The sequence below is a fragment of the Ustilaginoidea virens genome, chromosome 3 (assembly GCF_000687475.1).
Source record: "Ustilaginoidea virens chromosome 3, complete sequence".
NCBI lineage: Eukaryota > Fungi > Ascomycota > Sordariomycetes > Hypocreales > Clavicipitaceae > Ustilaginoidea > Ustilaginoidea virens.
In genome coordinates this window covers 3,403,343-3,424,738 of record NC_057318.1, presented here as the reverse complement: position 1 = coordinate 3,424,738, position 21,396 = coordinate 3,403,343, and the positions used below count along the sequence as shown (strand labels likewise).

The 21,396-nt window shown below is 53.7% G+C and overlaps 6 protein-coding genes across 6 annotated transcripts; 3 read left to right on the top strand and 3 right to left on the bottom strand.

Moving 5' to 3' along the window:
• Nucleotides 1-937: 937 nt before the first annotated feature.
• UV8b_03828 (uncharacterized protein) lies at nt 938-1,627 on the top strand (the record flags this gene model as incomplete). The annotated part of the gene is made up of 3 exons (XM_043141326.1): nt 938-947; nt 1,123-1,340; nt 1,439-1,627. 3 exons carry the CDS (start codon nt 938-940, stop codon nt 1,625-1,627), a joined length of 417 nt encoding a protein of 138 aa, XP_042997260.1.
• A 1,506-nt stretch (nt 1,628-3,133) lies between these two features.
• On the top strand, nt 3,134-5,586 carry UV8b_03827 (uncharacterized protein; the record flags this gene model as incomplete). Its single annotated transcript, XM_043141325.1, has 6 exons — nt 3,134-3,186; nt 3,257-3,391; nt 3,466-4,852; nt 4,928-5,198; nt 5,268-5,352; nt 5,418-5,586. The coding sequence occupies 6 exons, from the start codon at nt 3,134-3,136 to the stop codon at nt 5,584-5,586; spliced, it is 2,100 nt and encodes a 699-aa protein (XP_042997259.1).
• Nucleotides 5,587-6,290: 704 nt separating this feature from the next.
• On the bottom strand, nt 6,291-7,622 carry UV8b_03826 (uncharacterized protein; the record flags this gene model as incomplete). The annotated part of the gene is made up of 2 exons (XM_043141324.1): nt 6,291-7,441; nt 7,556-7,622. 2 exons carry the CDS (start codon nt 7,620-7,622, stop codon nt 6,291-6,293), a joined length of 1,218 nt encoding a protein of 405 aa, XP_042997258.1.
• A 517-nt stretch (nt 7,623-8,139) lies between these two features.
• UV8b_03825 (uncharacterized protein) lies at nt 8,140-9,787 on the bottom strand (the record flags this gene model as incomplete). The annotated part of the gene is made up of 4 exons (XM_043141323.1): nt 8,140-8,539; nt 8,649-9,348; nt 9,478-9,610; nt 9,668-9,787. The coding sequence occupies 4 exons, from the start codon at nt 9,785-9,787 to the stop codon at nt 8,140-8,142; spliced, it is 1,353 nt and encodes a 450-aa protein (XP_042997257.1).
• Nucleotides 9,788-12,508: 2,721 nt separating this feature from the next.
• On the top strand, nt 12,509-14,408 carry UV8b_03824 (uncharacterized protein; the record flags this gene model as incomplete). The annotated part of the gene is made up of 2 exons (XM_043141322.1): nt 12,509-14,113; nt 14,244-14,408. 2 exons carry the CDS (start codon nt 12,509-12,511, stop codon nt 14,406-14,408), a joined length of 1,770 nt encoding a protein of 589 aa, XP_042997256.1.
• Nucleotides 14,409-15,295: 887 nt separating this feature from the next.
• UV8b_03823 (uncharacterized protein) lies at nt 15,296-18,829 on the bottom strand (the record flags this gene model as incomplete). The annotated part of the gene is made up of 3 exons (XM_043141321.1): nt 15,296-16,037; nt 16,146-17,962; nt 18,065-18,829. 3 exons carry the CDS (start codon nt 18,827-18,829, stop codon nt 15,296-15,298), a joined length of 3,324 nt encoding a protein of 1,107 aa, XP_042997255.1.
• Nucleotides 18,830-21,396: the final 2,567 nt, after the last annotated feature.

Genomic DNA, 21,396 nt, shown 5'->3' with positions numbered 1-21,396 from the left:
CAAAACAAGCCCCGAGTCGTCAGATGTTCTTGGCAAAGAGGCCAACGGAAAAGTAGATGGCGGCGCTAAAGGCCAGGTCGCTTCGCAACTTTAAAACGCCCTGCAGGTTAGACACGCATGTGATGTCGAGGACGAGGACGAGGACGAGAGGAACCAAGACACGGGAGGTGATGGTTGCAAATAGCTAAAGCGTGCTGGGCTCCCAGACGATATTATCTGACGTGCTTCGTTCTGTAGATGGGCGCCGGGAGATATGGGAAACGCCAGCTCATCAGTCCGGCAGAAGTACTGGAGCACACCATGAAAGAGTCTGGTCCGGGTGTTGTAGGTGTTGTAGTTGGCGGAGGGTTGGAGTTGCAGCAAGGCCGGAAGTGCGTCTGGGTCAGGTCTCTGTCAGTTTGGGAACGAAGCGGCTAATCGATAACCGGCAGCGCGGGCGGGTGAGGGCACATGTACCTACAAGTAGTGTCTGGTGTCTGCTGGTACTTGATAATTGATAGAACGTAACCACTGCCACTGCTGGGCCGTCCAACACTCGGGTCAATAGCAGTGGCCCAGTGGGTACGTGGCACTGGCCCCGGCACGGTCAGTGGGGTCACTGGCACAAGACGCCCCAGCACCAGCCAGAGACTCGGCGAGCATTTGAGCATTTGATTTCAGCGGAAAGCAGCAGCAGCCCGGCCGAGGGGGGGGGGGGAGGCTTGAAGCTCGACTAGGAGGGAAAAGGACTAGGCATGGCGATGTGGCATTTAAGGGCATCCATGACCTCAATGCCGTCTCAAGCTTGCAGCACTGGAGATGAGCGGGGCTTAGGTTCGGCCTGGTACGTCCATCGACACGTAGCTCCTGTGGTAGTAGCTACCAGGCAACAGGTAGCTTGCTAGTACGGAGCGCTACTGGCGAAAGGCAAAAACATAAGTCACTGCTACGGGATGCAATGGGGTCTGGTAGGTACATGTACCCTACCTGATCCTCCAGGTTACTGTTCAACTTATCAAAGTTATCCCCATCACAGCACGTCGACCATGAAGAACCCAACCTTTCCAAACCGCCGAGGCATGAAGCCTTGAAGGTTGCTGTTTCGTTACTATCCCATTACTAATCTCATATGGGTGAGTTCAGGAACCCGACATGGACTCCGTCCGCTATTCATCCCCTGCCCTGCGGGTGCAAACGCTCAACGCCCGGACGATGCCATCGTCTTCCCGCTTGCTGGCACCCAACGTTTCTTCGGGGCCCAGCCAGCTTACGAGTTACGACAACATCCGCCCCAGGTTCGAACGATAAGAGCAGACGGGCGGGCGGGCGGTGCACATCGGACCAGACGTATGACCGGCAAGGTAAGTCACTGATTGCGTGCGGACTGCGGACCCGGACCCCGCTGAATGTTCGAGATGTGACCCAATGCCATGCTGGCAGCTGATATCATTCATACCAGCAGACCATGCTCCGGCATGTACGGAGTATCTCCGTTTTCCTTGCCGAGTACGAGCAACGCAACGCAGTCTGGCAAGTAGTCCGTAGGCTCATTGAAGTCGGTCCTTGGCAAACGGCAAACCCCTGTCGAACCGACACCGACTATACATCGCCAATACTCATGACGCTTCCCCATGACGTGGCGCCATGATAGAGATTGGCAACCGGAGTTGCTTTGTTTATTAAAACCCATCCCGAGTACTTTGACCTTCGCGGTCTATAGAGTACTCCGTACGGACCGTACATGATCGTCTTTTGCTTTTGCAACGGAACCACTAGGGTGGTGGGTCCCCTTTAATCCAACTGTCAAGCATCTCTTCTTGCTCGCCCTGAACCTTTGAAGCTGTTATCTTGCGTCGTGCCTCGACCATTCAGAGTCCAGCATCCAAGGGCACAGCAGCCTGGCACTTTTTAGTTTGGTTTAGTTAGTGGGTTCGCCAGGCCAGTCACATTCAGTCTTGTTGGTGTCACAGGTCATAAGGTCCACCAACAGGTCATCAAGTGACCACAGCGACTGCCAAACAGCCAGCCTCCTCGGTGCATATCGGTCTATCGAATGCATGCATTCGTCAAACCCGTTTCTCTCTTATTTTTCTTTAATTTTTTAGGTGCGCTTCTAGGACAGGTTTCGGTTGACTTGGAAAGGAGTTGTCACGCGGGCTTCCAGGCCCTTTACTGTTCCGTCGGCAGACCACTGTGCAATTGACCCTATGTTTAACAGTTGAGAAGAGTTCCAGTTAGAATTAACAACGCTGGACCTGCAGGGAAATGGCCGTCCCTAAAAAAGAAAAAGAAAGGAAAAAAAAACCGAAGAAGGAGAAGGGAAAAGGCAGTGAGTGGGCTGAATACTTGAATGCCAGATATCGTCTGCGGATTAGCAACTGTCGACAACACGGCGTAACATTACGTTTCGGAATCTCCCAGTCGCTACATGTAGTTCTGCTCAGGATCTGGTAGATACCTCGTACCTGTTGGTCACGCTGTACCCGCGCCAAGGGCCCGCCACATGTGGCTGGAGTCTGGGTACCTGGCGGGACCAACGGCTGTTGTAGCGGCGTGCGTAATCCGTCTGGCATAGGGTACCTCACCAGCCTGAGCTCCCCAGTCCCGACCCGAAGGCGCAGTACGGAGTAGATCTGATCACGTAGCTCAAGGGAACAAGGCCCAGATTGGTTACAAGTTACAACTTGCCCCTGCCAGGACACCGACACAACCTTCACTTCGGTGTCCCTTTCCCTCGTCAGGCTCTTGCTAATCACACCAACCAACTCCTGTTCCATCACGTAAACGTCTCCAACCCAACTTGCTCCAAGGACCTGCCGCTACAACATCCAGCTGCTCAATTCCCGGCCGGGAACATCTTGCTGCACCGCGATATTCTTGACCAAGATACTGTTTCGCCTCTATTCCCGACGTTGGGCGGCAACTGTTACACCCCAAAGGCTCTCTCTTTCTTTCCTTCTTTCTTTTTTTTTTTTTTTTTTTTTTTTTCCCCTGTTGTTGTTGGTGACAGACGCTCCTGTTGCTAAAAATCGACGCACCGCCACTCCGACAACAGCTGGCTGCTGTCCAACAAAACCACGTCCCAGAGCCCTATCCAACATCATAGCAAACCCACACTGTCGGAATAGGTCGAGGCCATAGAGTTGACGCAACCATGAGCGGCTCTCTCGCGACTCCGGGTGGTATCTCGGACCCTGCCTTGATCCAGTAGGTGACGATGTCGCTTTCCCGTTGAACGTGCCGGTGTATCGTGGAAAAATGCTGATATGCGGCCCAGGCTTGTCAACAAGCTTCAAGATGTCTTCGCGACTGTCGGTGTCAACAACCCCATCGATTTGCCTCAGATCGTCGTCGTGGGCAGCCAGTCCAGCGGTAAAAGTTCAGTGTTGGAAAATATTGTGGGCCGAGACTTGTAGGTCGCCGTTCTTGATGCCCAGTCAGTCTCCTATCCAGCGCCGTGAAGCTGACCATCCTGCGATGCAACAGCTTACCCCGAGGTTCTGGCATCGTCACACGGCGTCCCCTGGTGCTGCAGCTCATCAACCGACCAGCGCAGACAAACGGTGTCAGTGCCGATGAAGTGTCTACAGCCAACGACAAAGCCGCCAATGCCGACGAATGGGGGGAGTTCCTGCATATTCCAGGCCAAAAATACTACGACTTTGGCATGATTCGCGAGGAGATTGCCCGCGAAACTGAGTCAAAAGTCGGAAAGAATGCTGGCATTTCTCCCGCCCCCATCAACCTCCGCATCTACTCTCCAAACGTGCTCACCTTGACGTTGGTGGATTTACCAGGCCTGACCAAAGTCCCCGTCGGAGACCAGCCCCGCGATATTGAACGACAGATCCGAGAGATGGTTTTGAAATACATTGGAAAGTCGAATGCCATTATCCTGGCCGTTACCGCTGCCAACATTGATTTGGCCAACTCGGATGGACTGAAGCTCGCGCGCGAGGTTGATCCCGAAGGTCAACGAACCATTGGCGTCTTGACCAAGGTCGATCTTATGGATGAGGGAACCGACGTTATTGACATACTGTCAAACCGCGTCATCCCCCTGCGGCTGGGCTATGTTCCAGTCGTCAACCGAGGTCAACGAGACATTGACAACAAGAAGGCCATCAACGTAGCGCTAGAAGCCGAAAAGGCCTTCTTCGAAAACCACAAGGCTTACCGGAACAAGAGCTCATACTGCGGCACCCCCTATCTAGCGCGCAAACTCAACTTGATCCTGATGATGCATATCAAACAGACTCTTCCCGACATCAAGGCCCGAATCTCCAGCTCTCTACTGAAATATACTTCGGAACTGGAGAGCTTAGGTCCTTCCATGCTCGGAAACAGTGCCAACATTGTTCTCAACATCATTACCGAGTTTACCAACGAGTGGCGCACAGTCCTCGATGGCAACAACACGGAGCTGTCTAGCACGGAACTGTCCGGCGGTGCCCGTATCAGTTTTGTCTTCCATGAACTCTACTCAAACGGCGTCAAAGCTCTGGATCCCTTCGATGTGGTCAAAGATGTCGATATTCGCACTATCCTGTACAACTCTTCTGGTTCTTCTCCCGCCCTCTTTGTCGGCACGACTGCTTTCGAGCTCATTGTGAAGCAGCAAATCAAGCGCCTCGAAGACCCTAGCTTGAAGTGTGTCTCTTTGGCCTATGATGAGTTGGTGCGCATTCTGTCGCAACTTCTTGCCAAGTCTCTGTACCGCAGATATCCTCAGCTCAAGGAAAAGATGCACGGGGTCGTCATCGGCTTCTTCAAAAAGGCCATGGAGCCGACGAACAAGCTAGTCCGAGATCTCGTCGCTATGGAGGCTTGCTACATCAACACTGGCCACCCCGACTTTTTAAACGGCCATCGGGTAGGTGCAAGAAACAGCTTGCGACTAACCGGTTTCATTCCCTAATTTCGTCCTAACGCTTTCTCATCTTTTTAGGCCATGGCGATTGTCAACGAACGCTACAACCCCTCCAAGCCTGTCCAGGTTGATCCCAAGACTGGCAAGCCTCTGCCTGTGCCCAGCACGCCGGCACGAACTGGAAGCCCTACGGTCCCCGAGACTGATGGCACTGGCAACGCTGGATTCTTCGGGAGCTTTTTCGCCGCCAAGAACAAGAAGAAGGCTGCGGCGATGGAGGCACCTCCTCCTACACTCAAGGCCTCCGGGACTCTTTCTGAGCGCGAGAATATCGAGGTTGAGGTCATCAGTAAGTTTTCGGATATGGTATCCCCGTGGGAGAAAGAAGAACAAGGGACTCGACGCTGAAATGGAACAGAGCTATTGATATCTTCATACTATAACATTGTCAAGCGAACCATGATCGACATGGTCCCCAAGGCCATTATGCTTAATCTTGTCCAGTATGTCCAGAATTGGGCCTGGTATGGCGGCTAGTTGGCATTCTATTCTAATCGGTGCTGTTTAGATTCACCAAGGATGAGATGCAACGCGAACTTCTTGAAAACATGTACCGAACCGATACGCTGGACGATCTACTGAAGGAGAGCGATTTTACCATTCGCCGACGAAAAGAGTGTCAACAGATGGTGGAGTCGCTGGGCAAGGCTAGCGAAATCGTTAGCCAAGTCCAGTAAAGAGACTTGGATGGTGACTGCGACGCAGAAGGCGACATCTTTGTTACGAAAACAGGTTTGTTGGTTCGTCAAGACGATGGCGAGTATGAAGACTTGATGTGGCGTCACTGCCGTAGTAATCAGGCTTGGAGGTATATTCTTCGTCCCACTCCCCCATTCTCTTTTTTCCTCGATACCACGGGTGGTTTTACAAGGGTTAGAGTAGATCAGCGCGAAAAGATAAGATATCCATGGGTCTTGAGGACGGAACCTCTAGACGATTTCGTTTTCCTGTGAGCCGCTACGCAGAAACGAAGCTTTCTCATGTGGCATCGGTTGAATTTAGCTTTGGTTACAGAAAATGAGACGGAGGGGTCGATGCAATGTGTGTTGAACGATGAATACTGTTGCTTGGCGATTTCGGTCATGCTGGACGGGTAGCTATGGAACGAACGAACGGGCAAACGAGACTAGATGAAGCATTTAGCCGAATTTTATTGCATAGGACATTATTGATTGTCCCGTCGTCATGTCTTGAATAGCCCAGCCAAACGAGTCCAACAACAAGGACAGAATCTGTGGCATTTTCAAGGGAGATGTGTCGATGCTGCTGCTGCTGCTGCTGCTGCTGTCGTTCCAGTACTCTAACCCTTTTCATGTGGTCTATTTTACTATTTTTGTGTACTATCCATTACTCGTCGATTTTGGGAGATTCAGGTGCTTTGTTACAGCTTGGATCCGCCGCCTCTCAACACATAGAAGTCCCCCTTGATATCATAGTGTTCTCCCTTCCTCCACCCCAACCATTTCTCCAGCAGAATGGGTCCACCATGACCAGGCGCCAGCGGCTCACAGACGTACCCGCCCCCAGCAACACCGGAGCCCTGGCCGTACTTCACGGGATCGGATTCTTCTTCTGGCCGCGGCTTGATTGCCAGACATGGAGTCCCACGCAACGTCACAGAGGGGCGCTGGTCTCCCTCCCGGCTAGGGTCATTTTCCAGCTCGTCATAGTCCAGGACGGGAGCGGCACAGGCGTCCGTGCCGTCAAAGATGGCCTCCCACTCTGAGCGAGTCTTTTTCTTGAACGTTTCCTTGAACAAGGTATAAATGGCGGGCCACTCGTCAACATTGAAGCGATTCTCTTCTAGGCCCCGCCCCTCGAGGCCCATTCCTTTGGTGAGGAGCTCGAAGAAACGCGGTTCTAGAGCTCCGACGGAGAAATATTTACCGTCCTTGGTCTCGTAGGTATCGTAAAAGGGGCACCCGCCGTCGAGCAGATTTCTACCGCGACCGCGAGCACCCATGGCAGTCTTGAGCGCGAGCCTCGGGAAGGTCGCGAGGTAGGATGATCCGTCCACCATGTTGGCCTCGACAACTTGGCCCTTGCCTGATGTGTGGCGAGCAAGAAGAGCCAAGAGTATGCCCTGAACGAGGTTTGCACCGCCACCTGCGAAATCGGCGAGGATGTTGGCGGGCGGATGGGGAGTGTCGCTGGCTCGGCCGAGAAGACTGAGTACTCCCGACACAGCCAAGTAGTTGATATCGTGGCCTGCCATGTCGGCGTACCGCCCGTCGCGGCGGAAGCCCGTCAGACGTCCGTAGATGAGGCGGGGGTTGATTCCGAGAAGCTCGTCGGGCCCAAGGCCGAGCTTCTCGAGGACGCCCGGTCGGAAGGGGTCGATGAGGACGTCGGCGCCCCGGGCAACGAGCTCTTTGATAAAATCCACGCCTGCGCGGGTTTTGAGGTCCACGGATACGGAGGCCTTGCGGCGGGCGAGAATGTCATTGGTGGGCAGAGAGGGATTGGAGGAGACGCGGTCGATGCGTATGACGGACGCGCCTGCGTCGGCGAGGAGCATTCCCGCAAAAGGGCCTCAATTATCGCGAGACGGAGTGACCAGACGTTTGTTAGTTTGAAGTAGGGGGAGAGGGGGGGAAGCGTTTCCAAGATGAAGGCATGTCCGCGGTCGGATCGTCATCAACCAACCTGGAGCCAGACCAGCAAACTCGAGGACTTTGATGCCCGTGAGGGGGGGAGGCCCAAACGCTGCCATGGTGAAGCGGGTCTCGTCTCGCGTGGTTGGGTTATTCCTTCAAGAAATGTCGCTGCACAGACACGGTGAAGCTGGAAGCTGGAAACTGGAAGCTTTGCCGAGCTTGAGTCGAGGATTTCATTCAGTTGGTTTGATCCTCGTTTGACGAGTTTGACCCGCGGCAGGTGCGAGCATTTGTTTCATGTCAGTCGGACTCGGTCAATGGGCGTTAAAGGCAGGCACCAGGCCACACACAGACCTCTTTTCAGCCGAGCAAAGCTTGATCACGATAATACGATGGAGTAAGATAGTCGTGTGATTACATAGCTCATTAGGTGCTCAAGTAGGCTAGGTTAGGCACGGTTAGGTACCTCCTAGCTAGGTACCTACTAGGGCCTTTTTATGTACAGAGTATACCTAGCGTTAGGTTGTTGGTGGAGTTGGCACCAAGTGACCAGACCAGACCACCACCTTCCTCGTATTTCTCGAAGACACTCCCCCCCCCCGCCCATGTCTGTCTACCTTCTTTTTTCTTTTATTACTCCTGATGACCTCTTCCTTCAGAAAAAGGGATACCAAGCTCTTGGTCTGTGACGACAACGTTAAACTTCGGCCCGGCATATGCACCCAACTCTCCCTCCTCCGTCCCAACATTTGTTTCCAGACTTGACAGTCGTCTTTGCCTCCTCGACGCTGCTGCCCCCAACTGCGCTTCTGTACTTTTGCTCACCGTCTTGGAACGAGGTTCCTGGGAACCGCATACTTTCGGCGAGATGCTCATGAATATCAGTCTCAGGGTCGGAAGGCACGTGCAGATGATGCCCACGTTGATTTCGACGGTGGACCACAATGCTAGTGGGAGATAATCCCACGTGATGTTGATGGAGGCGCTCGTCAGATATATGGATGACAGCCGTAAGATTGACACTACGGTCACGCTATTTTGCCATTGATTAGCGTCGAAGCAACATGATTCACGTTTGCTCTAGAATTTCCAGGGGAGACAACATCCCCTGCGGGGAAGCAACATGGCGGAGCAGGTCTTACAAAGTCCCCATCAAGAACATGAAGATGACGCCAAGCTTCTTCCTCAGAGGCATTCGAAGATTCCGCACCTCTCTCAGTGGTATGAGGACTATCCATATGTCGAGCGCCACATTCAGCGAAGCGTTCGTCCATACAATAGGTGTCGACGCTATGCAAGATGCCGACGCATCCGAGGCAACAAGCTGCTTCCAATAGTATGAAACAGGGCTGCATTGGAAAACAGCCAACATTATGGTAACTGTTGCGAGCACCACTTGGAAAGTTATTGATCCCCACAAAAGTCGGCGCGTCCATACGCTTGTGCTGGCTGCTAGGAATAACGTGAGGTAAAAGGCCAGAAGCGTCAACTTGATGAGAGCCATGCAGATCGTGTATAGAATCTCCAAAATGTAGAAGTATATGGCGAAATGGTAAATATCATCCGTCGTCAATGTCCAGGCATCCCTGCCCAAGCCACTGTGTACAAGACCGTGACGATTGACGAGGGCACAGGGGAGACCAACGGCAAAGGCTGACATGAGTATCCAGTCGTCCGGGGTATATCGGCGAGCAGCGCTAAACTTTCGTTTGAACACAAATCGAGAAATACAGACGACGCCGGTCAATATGCTGAGGGCCATGTTCATCACTTTATACGCGCCAGCGCTGTCTCTTCTGTAATCCCGGCCGTTACAAGCTGAGCTGGTGATGTGTTTCGCGGCTGCACTCCAAAAAAACCCACTCCAAAAAACCTCGGTGAGCTTTTCCCCTTCTTTCCTTCTCTTCTCCGCCCAAAACGTATACAGCCTTGGGAGTAAAGAGAGCGAGGATCGGAAAGCGGGAAACATACCTAGTATATCCGGATAGCCGCAAGATCGTCGGAGACACGACCGGGCATCATCCAACGCGTCATCAAGCCTGCAGGCGCATATGCTGTTTGTGCAATTCGAGTCGAGAAGATTACTTGGTCGGATGCAGTCCAACTAGACATGAAGCTTGGTCAGTTTAAGCTTCGTCTGTGTTTACCGGGGACCACGAACAGTGCAGTGTGGAAAGTCGGAGGCCGCAATCGCAATTATATCAGACTTCGTCGTTTGAGCCCCGACTCGGCCGACGCTCAGCGCCACCGCCAGCCAGGTAGCCGTCCTTGGCAGCTGCATTTTCCGGCTGCTATGACGATGCACTACAGCTCGTACCAGGCGAGCCCCGCAAGATGAGAAGAGCGGAACATAAACCGAAGCGGAATTCCGGTTCTTTTGTCACTCAGCAAGGCAGAAGATGGCGGCAAATAGACCATCAGTCGCGCCGGAGGGTTCTTGTCGCTGCGAACAGAAAAGTTAAAGCTTACTTGGGTAACGAATCATGAGGAACAGACTTGCTTGGCAGCACGATGCAGTTAAAACAAACGCTTTGGTAGAGGTGCCGGTGGCTGGATCACCGGCGGGCCGGACAATTACATTCTCGGCAGACGTTGGGTCATGAGAGCCATCTTTTGATTTTACCAGTGGAAAAGCAGCCAACTGACTGGCAGACACAAACTGAGACATGAACTAACACATTCGATACCCCACAATACAGGTGCAACGTGCGGAGAAGGTTGTCGTCAATACATACTACTCACCTATGGATTCGTGGCAGCCGGACGACGCACAGTCTTTCGTCAAGAAACCAGTGTTGTTGACTCTCGCATTATAAGACGGGTGAGCAGAGTCCACGAAATTGGCAACCTTCGGTGTCCAAGCACCTTGACACATGCACAACTATGTACCATGGCGCGCTAAGCTGGTTCCTGGGTGACGGTCACCAGCTCGTCGGCTCTGATAGGGCTGCAGCCAACGTAGTCACGGACCTCTGGGTGATTGATTCTTGGGCCATCTTACGATTGATAACGAACGGAACACTTGTCACCGGTGTCGGGGTTGGCTCGCCATGCATGGTAGTGAGAAACTCAAGCTTGCGGAGAAGCATATGAACTTATGGAGCAACGAGTTCTCAGAAGCCATAACGGGCGGTTGACCCAGGAACACATGCCACCGAGTCCCCCAGACTCCGATCCTTGGCTGTCCTTTTCAGATGTCCTTCCTTGTTCTGCTTGCTTCGGCCGAAGAAGGTCAATGCACGACTGCAACGCCGTATTTCCATTACGAACGTGGCCGCACATGCGATGATGAGCGGAAACAACCGGCGATCGGACCACCCCTGACTCGCCGTTGGTGGACTTGCTCCATGGAGATGCCCCATGCAGAGCCGTTTTTCGTCACATGTTCTTGAGCTTGATCAAAGGGCGGGGGGCCCTGGCTGAAACCTGAGGCCGTTTCCAATTGACAAGACCCATGGCGGCCGTCTACGGAGTAGTCAGTCTGTCATTCACAATTACTTCATTTTCCGCACGATGATGGCCAGAACCTATCGATCAGGCTTGCCTTTGAAGCCAACAACCCGCGACAGGGTCACAAAAGCACTAGTCGCAGAACCAGCCATGACCTATCGACAATATCATCATCATCATCCTCCTCCTCCCTGCGGGCAGCTAGCTGGCTAGGTTATTGTCCCACGGGCCAACCGATGCTACGCCGCCAGCAAATTACGCAGTATCATTGCAACACCCATTCAATGCTGCCGGGGAGCATGGAAGCCCCTTGCTTGGGAGTGTGTAGGTCTACAAACCAATGGGTAATGGTACTCAATTGCTGTTTTCAAACAGCTAAACGAACGCATCAGATGAAGAGAGAGTTTAATGCTTCTCTTCACCCGACCAAGGGCCAATGCTCCTGAATCCTGGACATTTACATTGCTGGTGGAGTAACTGAGACAAACATAATTAATCTCTTTCATAAACTGCGCAGCCTGCTATATCTCTATTCATTTTCTGCACAGGGGTACAGGCAAAAGTAGTCGTCAAGCTCTTGAATCGATAGGTTCATGAGTGCTGCTCACAGTAGAAATCAGGTTATTCTGGGGTTCTGGACCGTCCCACCGTCGCATGGAAAGCACCATGGCGATCTGGCGAATCAACAGGCTCCAGCACAAACCCGGGCAACTGGCACTATGTCTCAGATATCAATGTCTAACATAGTCCGTGCCATGACTCAGCAGCACCGGAAGCTGCTTTGTTTTTGCAGCGCAGATAAAGTTCACACAACGACGATACGCTACCGCAGGAGGCCAGATGAAACCCACTCCGCTTTTGCAATATCTCTCTGGCGGCTTTTCTCCCGGTACCTGACTAGCCTCAGTATGAAAATGTCATACGGATGCTTTGACAATGGCCACACGTGGCAGTCTTTACCTGAACCGGCAGAGTCTTCAGTCATCTGGAACAGTCGATCATGCGGAGGTTTGGATATATGAAAACAGCCAGAACAGAGCATGACGCAAGGCTAGGCTTACTAAGAGGAGCTCGGAGAACTAACCAGCCGTACTATATAAGCGTCTGCCTGCTTTCTTGACGACGAAATCTCATAACCCACGAATATGCAGGTGCCTGGTGTTACTTGTGTCGAGTCGAAATTCATTCAGAAATCCGTCACGCTTCCATTATGAAGCCAATCATCCTGCTAACTCTGGCTTCGACCTGTCTCTCGGCCCCTGTCCCCGCCCCTGTCCCCGCCGAGTTGAAGGAACGCACCTTTGGGCGTCTGGGTGGTGGCTCTGGGGGCCTAGGCGGACTCGGCGGCGGGTTTCCGCCCGGTGGCTTAGGGGGGCTCGGCGGCGGGTTCCCACCGGGTGGCTTGGGGGGACTCGGCGGCGGGTTTCCGCCGGGTGGTGGCTCTGGGGGCCTAGGCGGACTGGGCGGCGGGTTTCCGCCCGGTGGCCTGGGGGGCCTAGGCAAGGGACTCGGCGGCGGTTCTGGAGCAGGGGGCCTTGGTGGTTTGGCCAAAATGTTTGGTGGTGGCTTTCCACCTGGTGGCCTTGGTGGCCTCGGGGCCGGTGGCAGTTCTTCTTCATCCGATGGCAAAGACTCGGGCGATGACGATGAAGACTCGGACGACACTCCTCCAGCCACCGGCAAGACCTCTCATATTGACAGCAAAGGTTCCGGCGTTGATGCCAAAGCCTCGGGCGACACTCTTACTCCTCCAGCCACTAGCAAGGCTTCTCGTGATAATAGCAAAGGTTCCGGCGACAATGCTAAAGTCTCGGACGACACTCCTACTCCTCCAGCCACTGGCAAGGCTCCTGGTGACGACAGCAAAGATTCCAGCGATGATGATAAAGACTCGGACGACACTCCTACTCCAGCCACTAGCGAGACTTCTGGTGAGAACAGCAGCAAAGATTCCAGCGATGAGAAAAAAGACTCGGACGATACTCCTACTCCTCCCGCCACTGGCAACACTTCTAGTGATAGCGGCAAAGGTTCCGGTGATGCCCCCCCAGCTGCTGGCAAGGACTCTAGTGATAGTCCTCTACCTGGCGGCGAACCTCCCGGCGATACTCCCCCACCTGCTGGCAAGGACTGTAGTGATAGTCCTGTACCTGGCGGCAAAGATTCTGGTGATACCCCCCCAGATACTGGAAAGGACTCTAGTGATACTCCTCTACCTGGCGGCAAAGCTCCCGGCGATACTCCCCCACCTGCTGGCAAGGATACTACTGATGCTCCTCTACCTGGCGGCAAAGCTCCCGGCGATACTCCCCCACCTGCTGGCAAGGATACTACTGATGCTCCTCTACCTGGCGGCAAACCTCCCTGCGATAAACCCCCAGCTACTGGCAAAGACTCCAGTGATACTCCTCTACCGGGCGGTAAAGCTGCCGGCGGGAACCCTATGCCTGATGCTGCTGGTGCTGGAAACCACGTCAAACGTTCCAGTGACAGCTCTTCCACTTGGGCCGTCGGGGCCGTCGGTAAAGCTTTCAGCGGCGCGACTTTACGGACGTGGCTCGGCGGCAAGATTCCCAGACGCGGCATTTTCCGCAGGCAATTTGGCGGTTTTGGCGGTTTAAGCCCAGGCGCAGGCGGCAGCTTGTTCCCTGGGTATGGAGGCGGCCTTGGGGGCGGTAGTGGTTGGACTCCCGGCCCAAGCCTGGGCGGAGGCTCGGATCAAGCGTCGCTCTCGGGGAAAAACAAAGACTCGGGCGACTCAGCGGGCGACTCTGACTCATCCTCGGGGGGTTGCAAAGAGGTAACCCTTCTCTTCGCAAGAGGAACAGGCGAACCGGGAGACTTGGGCTTATCACTTGGTCCTGCAACGGCGCAGGCCCTGCAAGCAGCCCTCGGCGGCGACAGACTCTCGGTCCAAGGCGTGAAATACGCAGCCTCTGTCCAGGGCAACTTTAACATGGGCGCCGACCCGGCCGACGTCATGATCATGCAGAAGCAGATAGCAGACATCCTGCACAGCTGCCCCAAGACGAAGCTCGTGGTCGGAGGATACAGCCAGGGCGCCTCGCTCACGCACCGGTCTGTCAGCGGCCTTCCGCGAAGCCAGAAGCGCAGGATCGTAGCTGCCATTACCTATGGCGATCCTCTGATGATCTGGGTACGTTGACAGCCACTCTCCTTCCCCCCCCCCCCCTTCCCTGGTCCAACTTGTGTCACGCGGGCCTAGCTAACTCTCTCTCTCTCTCTCTCTCTCCCTTTCTTTTTTTCTTCTTTTTTGGGTGCTGCAGGAACAAGGTCAAATAGCCAATTTCCCCAAGTCCAAAACCCACATCGTCTGCGACAATGCCGACGGCATGTGCAACGGCTCGTATGCCTTGACGCCCGCTCACTTCATGTACGGACCTCGCGTGAAGGAGCAGATCGACTTCATCATGTCCAAGCTTCGAGAATGATCTTTTCGCCCCCTTCTTGCCCTGTTTTCTTTCCCTTGTCTTGTTTTCTTCTCTTTGTTCCCCTTCCCCCTCCTCCGCCCTCAGCCGTCCGTGTTGCTGTAGGCTTTCCTTTGTCCGTTTTGTGTGACTTGGACGGCGGTGCTTGCTGCGTGCATCTAGCTGGATTCTAGACCGCTGCATTGAGCCGCGTCGGCCCAGCTGTCGGCGGTGTCTGATGATGGACGGGCCTGGCTTGGGATACCTGCGGCTTCGGACGGGGTGGAACAGGGCGGCGGGCGAGGGGAGGGCATGTGTAAATAATCAATGGCGAGGTTCCCTTCAGTTGGGAGACATGAGCGGTCAAGATGGCGTCCCGTCAAGATGCGTCCCGTCAAGATGCATCCTGTGATTTGGGGACTCGGCGTGCCAGCCAATGCGCACCGGTGTTGCTGATTCGCCGCCCCCCCCCCCCGAGTGGTTGATGGCCAAGTCAGAGACGTCAGAGACCTGCGATTGCTTCAGCACATTCATCCAATCACTAGGCGACCGCAGCCTCAATCTCGACGTCCGTCATCTTGTGGCACGAACCCGCTCTTTACTAGGTACTTTTACTAACCGTCCCATCTGCCTCTTCATACGACACTCTGCATCCGGGCGAGACATGCCGGAAACCCTTGGTCACGCATACAGACGACGAGACCACAAAATAAAAAAAATAAAATAAAAAATAAAAAAACCTCCCAACGTTTACCGTCGAGACCCATGTTGTGACTGACCCCTGTGCATCATAAACTCCAAATCGCCCGCATAAAACAAACCCCGCCACCCCGTGAGACAAAAAGACTGGAGAAAAAGAAAAGAAAAGAGCAACAAAAAAAAAAAATTAAAAAAAAAAAAAAACCTCGTCCTCACCATATGGCGGCAGCGTCCAGGTCAAACCTGGACAGGTCCTTGCCTGCATCCTCCAGATCCTTCTTGGCCTTCATTCGCATGTAAAAGATGGGGCAGTCTTTGCTGCTGCAGATGACCTCGCAATGCATGCTGCCTTGGCACCGCTGGCATTGCGTCCACAGCCGCCCGAATCGCACCTCGAGATCCGACACCTTGTCCAACGTTCTCTTGTACAGCTCCCCGACTCGCGGCGCGCAGTCGGAGCAGACCGCGCCGCCGCTCTCCTGCTTGCCCGTGAGCGGCTTCTTGCAGCCCATGCAGGTCTGCGTCTTTTTCGCAAACCTCATCAGCCCACCCACCGACGGCGCTGCTACGGAAATCGTCCTCGTGTGGTCTCCAGTCAGCAGAGTTCTTGCCTTGGTCTCGCCCAGGATCGGTTCGAAAATGCGTCCCAAGGGCTTCGCCAGCTGATTGTCCAGGTAGTACTTGGTGTCAATTGGCACGTTGTGCTCCAGCACGTAGAGCGGATCTTCCGACTTCTCAAAGTTCTTGGCCCCCGTAGCGCCACGGACCATGACGTAGGCGACGCGATCACCAAGAGCTGGCGCCGAACCCGCATCACGCTTCTTCATACGGTGCGCCAGTTCCACGTGTGCCTGCTTGGCGGCATAGTCGTCCTTGGTCAAGGCTTTTGTGATGACAAGCTTGGACATGTCGACCTTGTTTTGTAGCAGGTTGGCAATCGTCTCCTTGACATAGCTGTATCCGTCGTTAGTCTTCTGCTGCGGTTCCCATGTCGTTGCCCCGAACCCAACCCCCCCCCCGTGTCAACCAAAGGGAAAAAAAAAAAAAAAGGGAAAAGCTTACTCTTGCGCGCCATCAACGTCTCGATCAATCAAAATCATCCTCAGCACCTTTTCAATGACGGTTTGGACCAGCAAGCAGTTGTCCCGTCGAACCGTCTCAATACCCTTGGTGTCCATCTTGTCATACTTTTCCGTCTTGGTCCAGTACAGCCCGGCGTATCGCTTCTTGTTGATTAGGAGGTATGGAAAGTATACCTTCTCGAACTCGAGCTTGATGGGTTGGATAAACTTGGACGAGACGAAATGTGAGGCCTCTTCACCCAGCTTCATGGCCTCGGCCAGATCCTTGGTGCCGAATTTAACCATGACGGAATCCGTGTCACCGTAAATAACCTGCGCATCGTGCGAATACCCATTCGCCATGTTGTACTTGCTCTCAACTTCGTCCTTTGTCTTCTCAATCATTTGCCGTCCGAAACTGGTCGTGCTACTTGCAATGGCAAGGCAAGGCAGCTTTCCCGTCGTAGCCCCGGTCAAGCCGTACACGGAGTTGGCGCTGATTTTCAGGGCCAGTTGACGACCGTTGAGCACAGCCTTTTTGAACGGATCCGTCTCCCGCGCCAGCTCACGCTTGGCCTGCTTACGGGCAGTCAATAGTTCTTCGAGAATCTCGGCCAGCAGGCCTTTTCTCTGCTTCGTCGTGACAAACATGTCGCCGTTTGGCGTGACAATGTAATCCTCGTCTTTGACGAGGCCAAGTCTTTCAGCAAGCTTCTTGTCGGGTAGAAGGGTGGTGTAGCAGAGGTTGTGGGCTTGGATGATGCTCGGGTACAGAGACGCGAAATCGAGCGTCGCAATGGGCACGTCGTAGTATCCTCGGACCGGCTCAATCACAGTAGCGCCTTCGTACTGTTCGTCCGAGGCATCCGACTTGATGTTGGGTATGACCAACTTGTGCTCCAGAGCCTTTCGGAACAGCTGGCTGACGACCTTGATTTGCTGACCGCGGGAGAGCAAAAAGTTGAACGGCACCCCCGTGACTCTCGCCATTTCGGTGTAGTTTTCCAAACATGAGAGCTTGTCCATCAGTCGCTGCGGCAGGTAGGCATCCTTCAGGCAGTACAGTGCCAGGCGTCGTCTCGACTCTGGCGTGCCATTGAATAGCTCGGTAATCATGGTGTGGTGCACGTCCTCTTTCTGCTCGCCCAGGAAATGGGCGCACACAGAGTTGAGGGTATAGCTTCGCAGATGGTGATCCCTTTGGATCAGCTGCAAGAGATCTAGTTGCAGCCGTCCGTTGGTGTTGGTAGCCTTGGTGTCTCGGTTGCCAATCTGCTTGCTCGAAAAGTTTGTTTCCTTGACTCTGGTCTGAACACTTGGAAGCCGGGACCAGTACTCGAAACCTTTGACGCCGAGGTGCTTTGCTCTGTCCAGCAGGTAGGGAAAATCAAAGTTGGCAATGTTGTATCCGATTATGATATCGGGATCGACCTTGATGAGGAATTGTTGCCAGTCGCTCAACATCTTGTCTTCCTTGTCGAATTCCAGTATCTGCGTGGCTACAATAGAACTTGTCGTATCGAGGCAGAATACGTTTCGAACGAACGGCTTCTTCTCACCGTACGTGGTGACAATATTGGCGATTTGAATGACGGGGTCTTGGTTAGCCTCGGGAAAAATTCCTTTGCGGCCGGCACACTCAATGTCGAAAGACAAGATGCGAAGAGGGGCCATCTTGGCCCAGTCTCCCTCCGGTTTATGAGCAATCAGGTCTAGGTAGGGTACCTCGGCCTCGATCTGACAGTTGGACTGTCTTTGATTTTCGGGCACGAGATTGTACTTGTCCGCCGGCGCTTCGACCCATGACATGCCTTGGACCTGCGAGGCCATGATGAGTTAGCATGAACCCCAGTTGGGGCATCCAAAATGTATTGGGGTTGGGGTGGTGGTGTGGGTTGGAGGGAAAAAAGCCTTCTCTACCTTGCAGTCCACCATGAATCTGAGGACGTATTGAATATTGTCATATGTCTTGATGCCATCAGCAGCCCCCTTCCACATGCCCTTCCAGTTGGCATTACCACCTTCAATGGTGGACCTGACTTTATTGATGAACTTGGGGTCGGTAACAGTGATTTTAAGGTATGGATTCTGCGTGTTGCCTTGGAAGCCGTATATGTCTACTCGGCAGACAAAGTCAACGCGGTGAATGGCGGGCTGGTGCTGAGGAATCTGCGAGTCGAGATAAGCTTTGTAGGCGTTGACATCTTGCGGCTGAAACATGACTGGAGCCTGTATGTAGAGGTAATGCTTAAAGTCGGTGACGTGAAGCATGACGGAGTGGCCCTCGCGGGTGACTCCAAACAGCTTCACCGTTGCTTTGCCCCCGTGCAGGGTGCCTTCCTCAGCTTCAATGGCCTGGAAACACAAGCTATCCCGTGACGGGTCAAAGTCCTGGACTGGCGGACGCTCCCACGCTTGATCCTTTTCGACATTGCTGCGCTTGAGATCCGATATGTCTTGGCTTAGCTTTTCGAGGACGTCGGTTTCGAACGTGCTCTTGGGCTGGCTTGAACCGAGCTTTGCTCTGGGGTCTCTTTGAGAGCCAGTAAATCTGGAAGCTGGTGATGATGAGAAAATGTCCGTCTTGGTCTTGCGCTTCTTGGTCGACCCGGGAGTCGAGGGGGGTATATTTTGGCGAGTGCCGGCCTCGCCCAGAACTCGCTTCTGGGGAAGAAGTGTAGCCATGCCTCGCACCCGTGTCGACGCGATGCCTAGTGGCAGTGATCCAATCCACAGAGAGACGGAGAGGGAAAGAAGGAGAGAGTGAGATGGGAGAGAGAAAGACGGAGAGAGAGAGATGGAAGAAGGGAACAGAAAGGGAGGGAGGAGCAAAGCAATTACGAAACAGTCTTGGGCGCGGGATTGCACCGTGGCAGAATCTGTCTCGGCCCAGGATTGACGAATTATCGAATGTTCGCAGCAGCTACGAAGTCGGGTGCTGATGGTGCTGATGGTGCTGATGAATTGATAAATTGGCGACGCGGCTCGGGTAACAGTTGCCCCACGACAAAACCAAAGACGCGCCTTGGCGACCGTGACGTGCCAGGACCCACCGACGGGTGCTTAATGGGGGGCACGTGACCTGGCGCCAGCTTGAGACCGTGATGCAAGTAAGTGCGCCTCGCGATTTGTGAAACACCTAGGTACCTGTTTATACCATCGATACATGTACCCTTGTCACTAGCACTTGATTAATAGACAACCTGTAAGCAATACGCCTACCAGCTAGCAGTATCTATAGCGATATGGTAGGTGAGTAATAAGGTAAAACAACCTCTACATAGCTGTTATGGCTATGATGGCTGTTGTAGCTGTTATAGCAGTGCTGTTGCAGCTATTACTGCCGTAGAAGAAACCCTGCCATGTTTATTGTACGCCAGTTTTAAAACGCCAATTTTAAAAGACTGCGCCAAATGAATTAGCGCACCAGCGAACTGCCGTTGTGCGCCGAATTAGCGCACTTTATGTTTCTTAGCAACTATTCCTTTTACAGGGCGTATAAGCGACCCCTGCTAGCGCGGTACTTTTTGTGGACAGAGCTTGTTTTCCAACTGCCGGGACGAGAGGTACCTCGTAAGGCACCTAACCCTTTTTTTTTTTTTTCTTTTTTGCCTACCAGCTTATGTTATAGCTATCGGCTAGGAGAGGTAGGCATACAAATCTTCAATCTCGCAACCGGACAGTTTTCCTCGTATGTATTTCGATCGGTACTAAGATGGGTGCAAGTCGCGTGTTATGTTGCGTGCACGGAAATAAATACCTAAGGTACTTAAGCAATTAGCGTTATCTTTGGCAACGGCAAACTGCCGGTGCCTTAGGTACCAGGCGGTACTCCGGGCCTCGGCCCTGCTTAGAATGACAAGTTCCCACATGTCAGCCCATTATAACAGATCCCTGCAGACCTGCAGACCTGCATCCATCTAATTATCCGAATATCAACGGAGCGTTTCCCTGACCCTGACCGGGGGAAAAAAAAAAGAAGAGAGAGAGAAGAAGAGGAAAGGCTGGCACGTCTTGCAACATGAGATATCAGCTTATCCCGGCATCACCATAAGCGTGCGCGCTGTAGCAGTAAAACCCCTCCTTCCGTTGCCCATGACGCCTCACCGTCAGAAACTACACCTCCAAGGGCACCTACCTCTCCTAATAGCCTGGTGCCTTTTCCGTGACCCCATCCATTCCTTATCAATCGGCACGCTACGGCATAGGTACCTAACCTAGGTACCTAGGTACCTTGGGTACCTTGCTCAACGCGACCAAGTACTGAGTACCTCCTACGAGACAAGGTAACTGTCGCCAATCTGTCTCTGGTCGGGTCCGAGGAATATCTACCTACGGAGTACCCGTCAAAACTCGGAAGCACCTGGCATCGCCTGCATTGCATCCACGGAAGCGGTCAAGGCGCAGCCGACCTTTTAAAAAAAAAAAAAAAAAAAAAAAGACAGACAAGACAAGCAAGGACCAGGTTGCACGGCCAGCAGCAAAAAAAAAAAAAAAAAGCAAAGGTCTCGATCCGGTGCACGGAGCACAGCCCCTCCGTACCGAGTACTTCTGCCCCCATGAGTCCTGAGCCTGCCCCCGCTTCCTTGCCGCCGCCGCCGCCCGCTGCCGCCGCAATCAGCTTGAGTGGACCAGAACTCCTGCCCGCTAACCGCCTTGGGGTACGGAGTAGATGCCATGTACCGTCCGCCAGAGACGCCCCCGCCCCGACAGATTTCGCATCGTGGTCATTCTCTCCACCCACGTTTTTTCGGACCTCTGGCATTTGGCAACCTGTTGGTCCTACTACGGAGCACACGTTGACGCTTAGGGTGCCAGAATCGTCTCATGCGAACCAGGGACGACCGACTAGTCAGTCATGAACCCCTCCCCCCCCCCCATTAGGTCATGTTTCGCACAACGTGGATTCGCAAGCTTCGCAAGCTTCGCTGCCGAGTCCCGAGTCTCGACCCCGAAATCCCTCCAAGCGCCATCCCTTGCTTCATCCCGCCGGGTTTCCGATCTGCAATCGCCCTGTTGCCAATGCCGCCTCTTCTCTCCTCGCTCTCCCTCTCTCTCTGTCGCCTCCCCCGCCTCGAAAGTTTATAATCGGGCCCTGATTCCACCACCTCTGCGTACTCCAAAGGGTCGTCCGTCTCACCTCCAGCAGGAATCGCTCGCAGGACTCGCTCGCAGGACTCGCTCGCAGGTCTCCCTCGCAGACTGACTTTGCACCTTGCTTCCGTCTCATGGTCGCATGACTCGGCATCGGC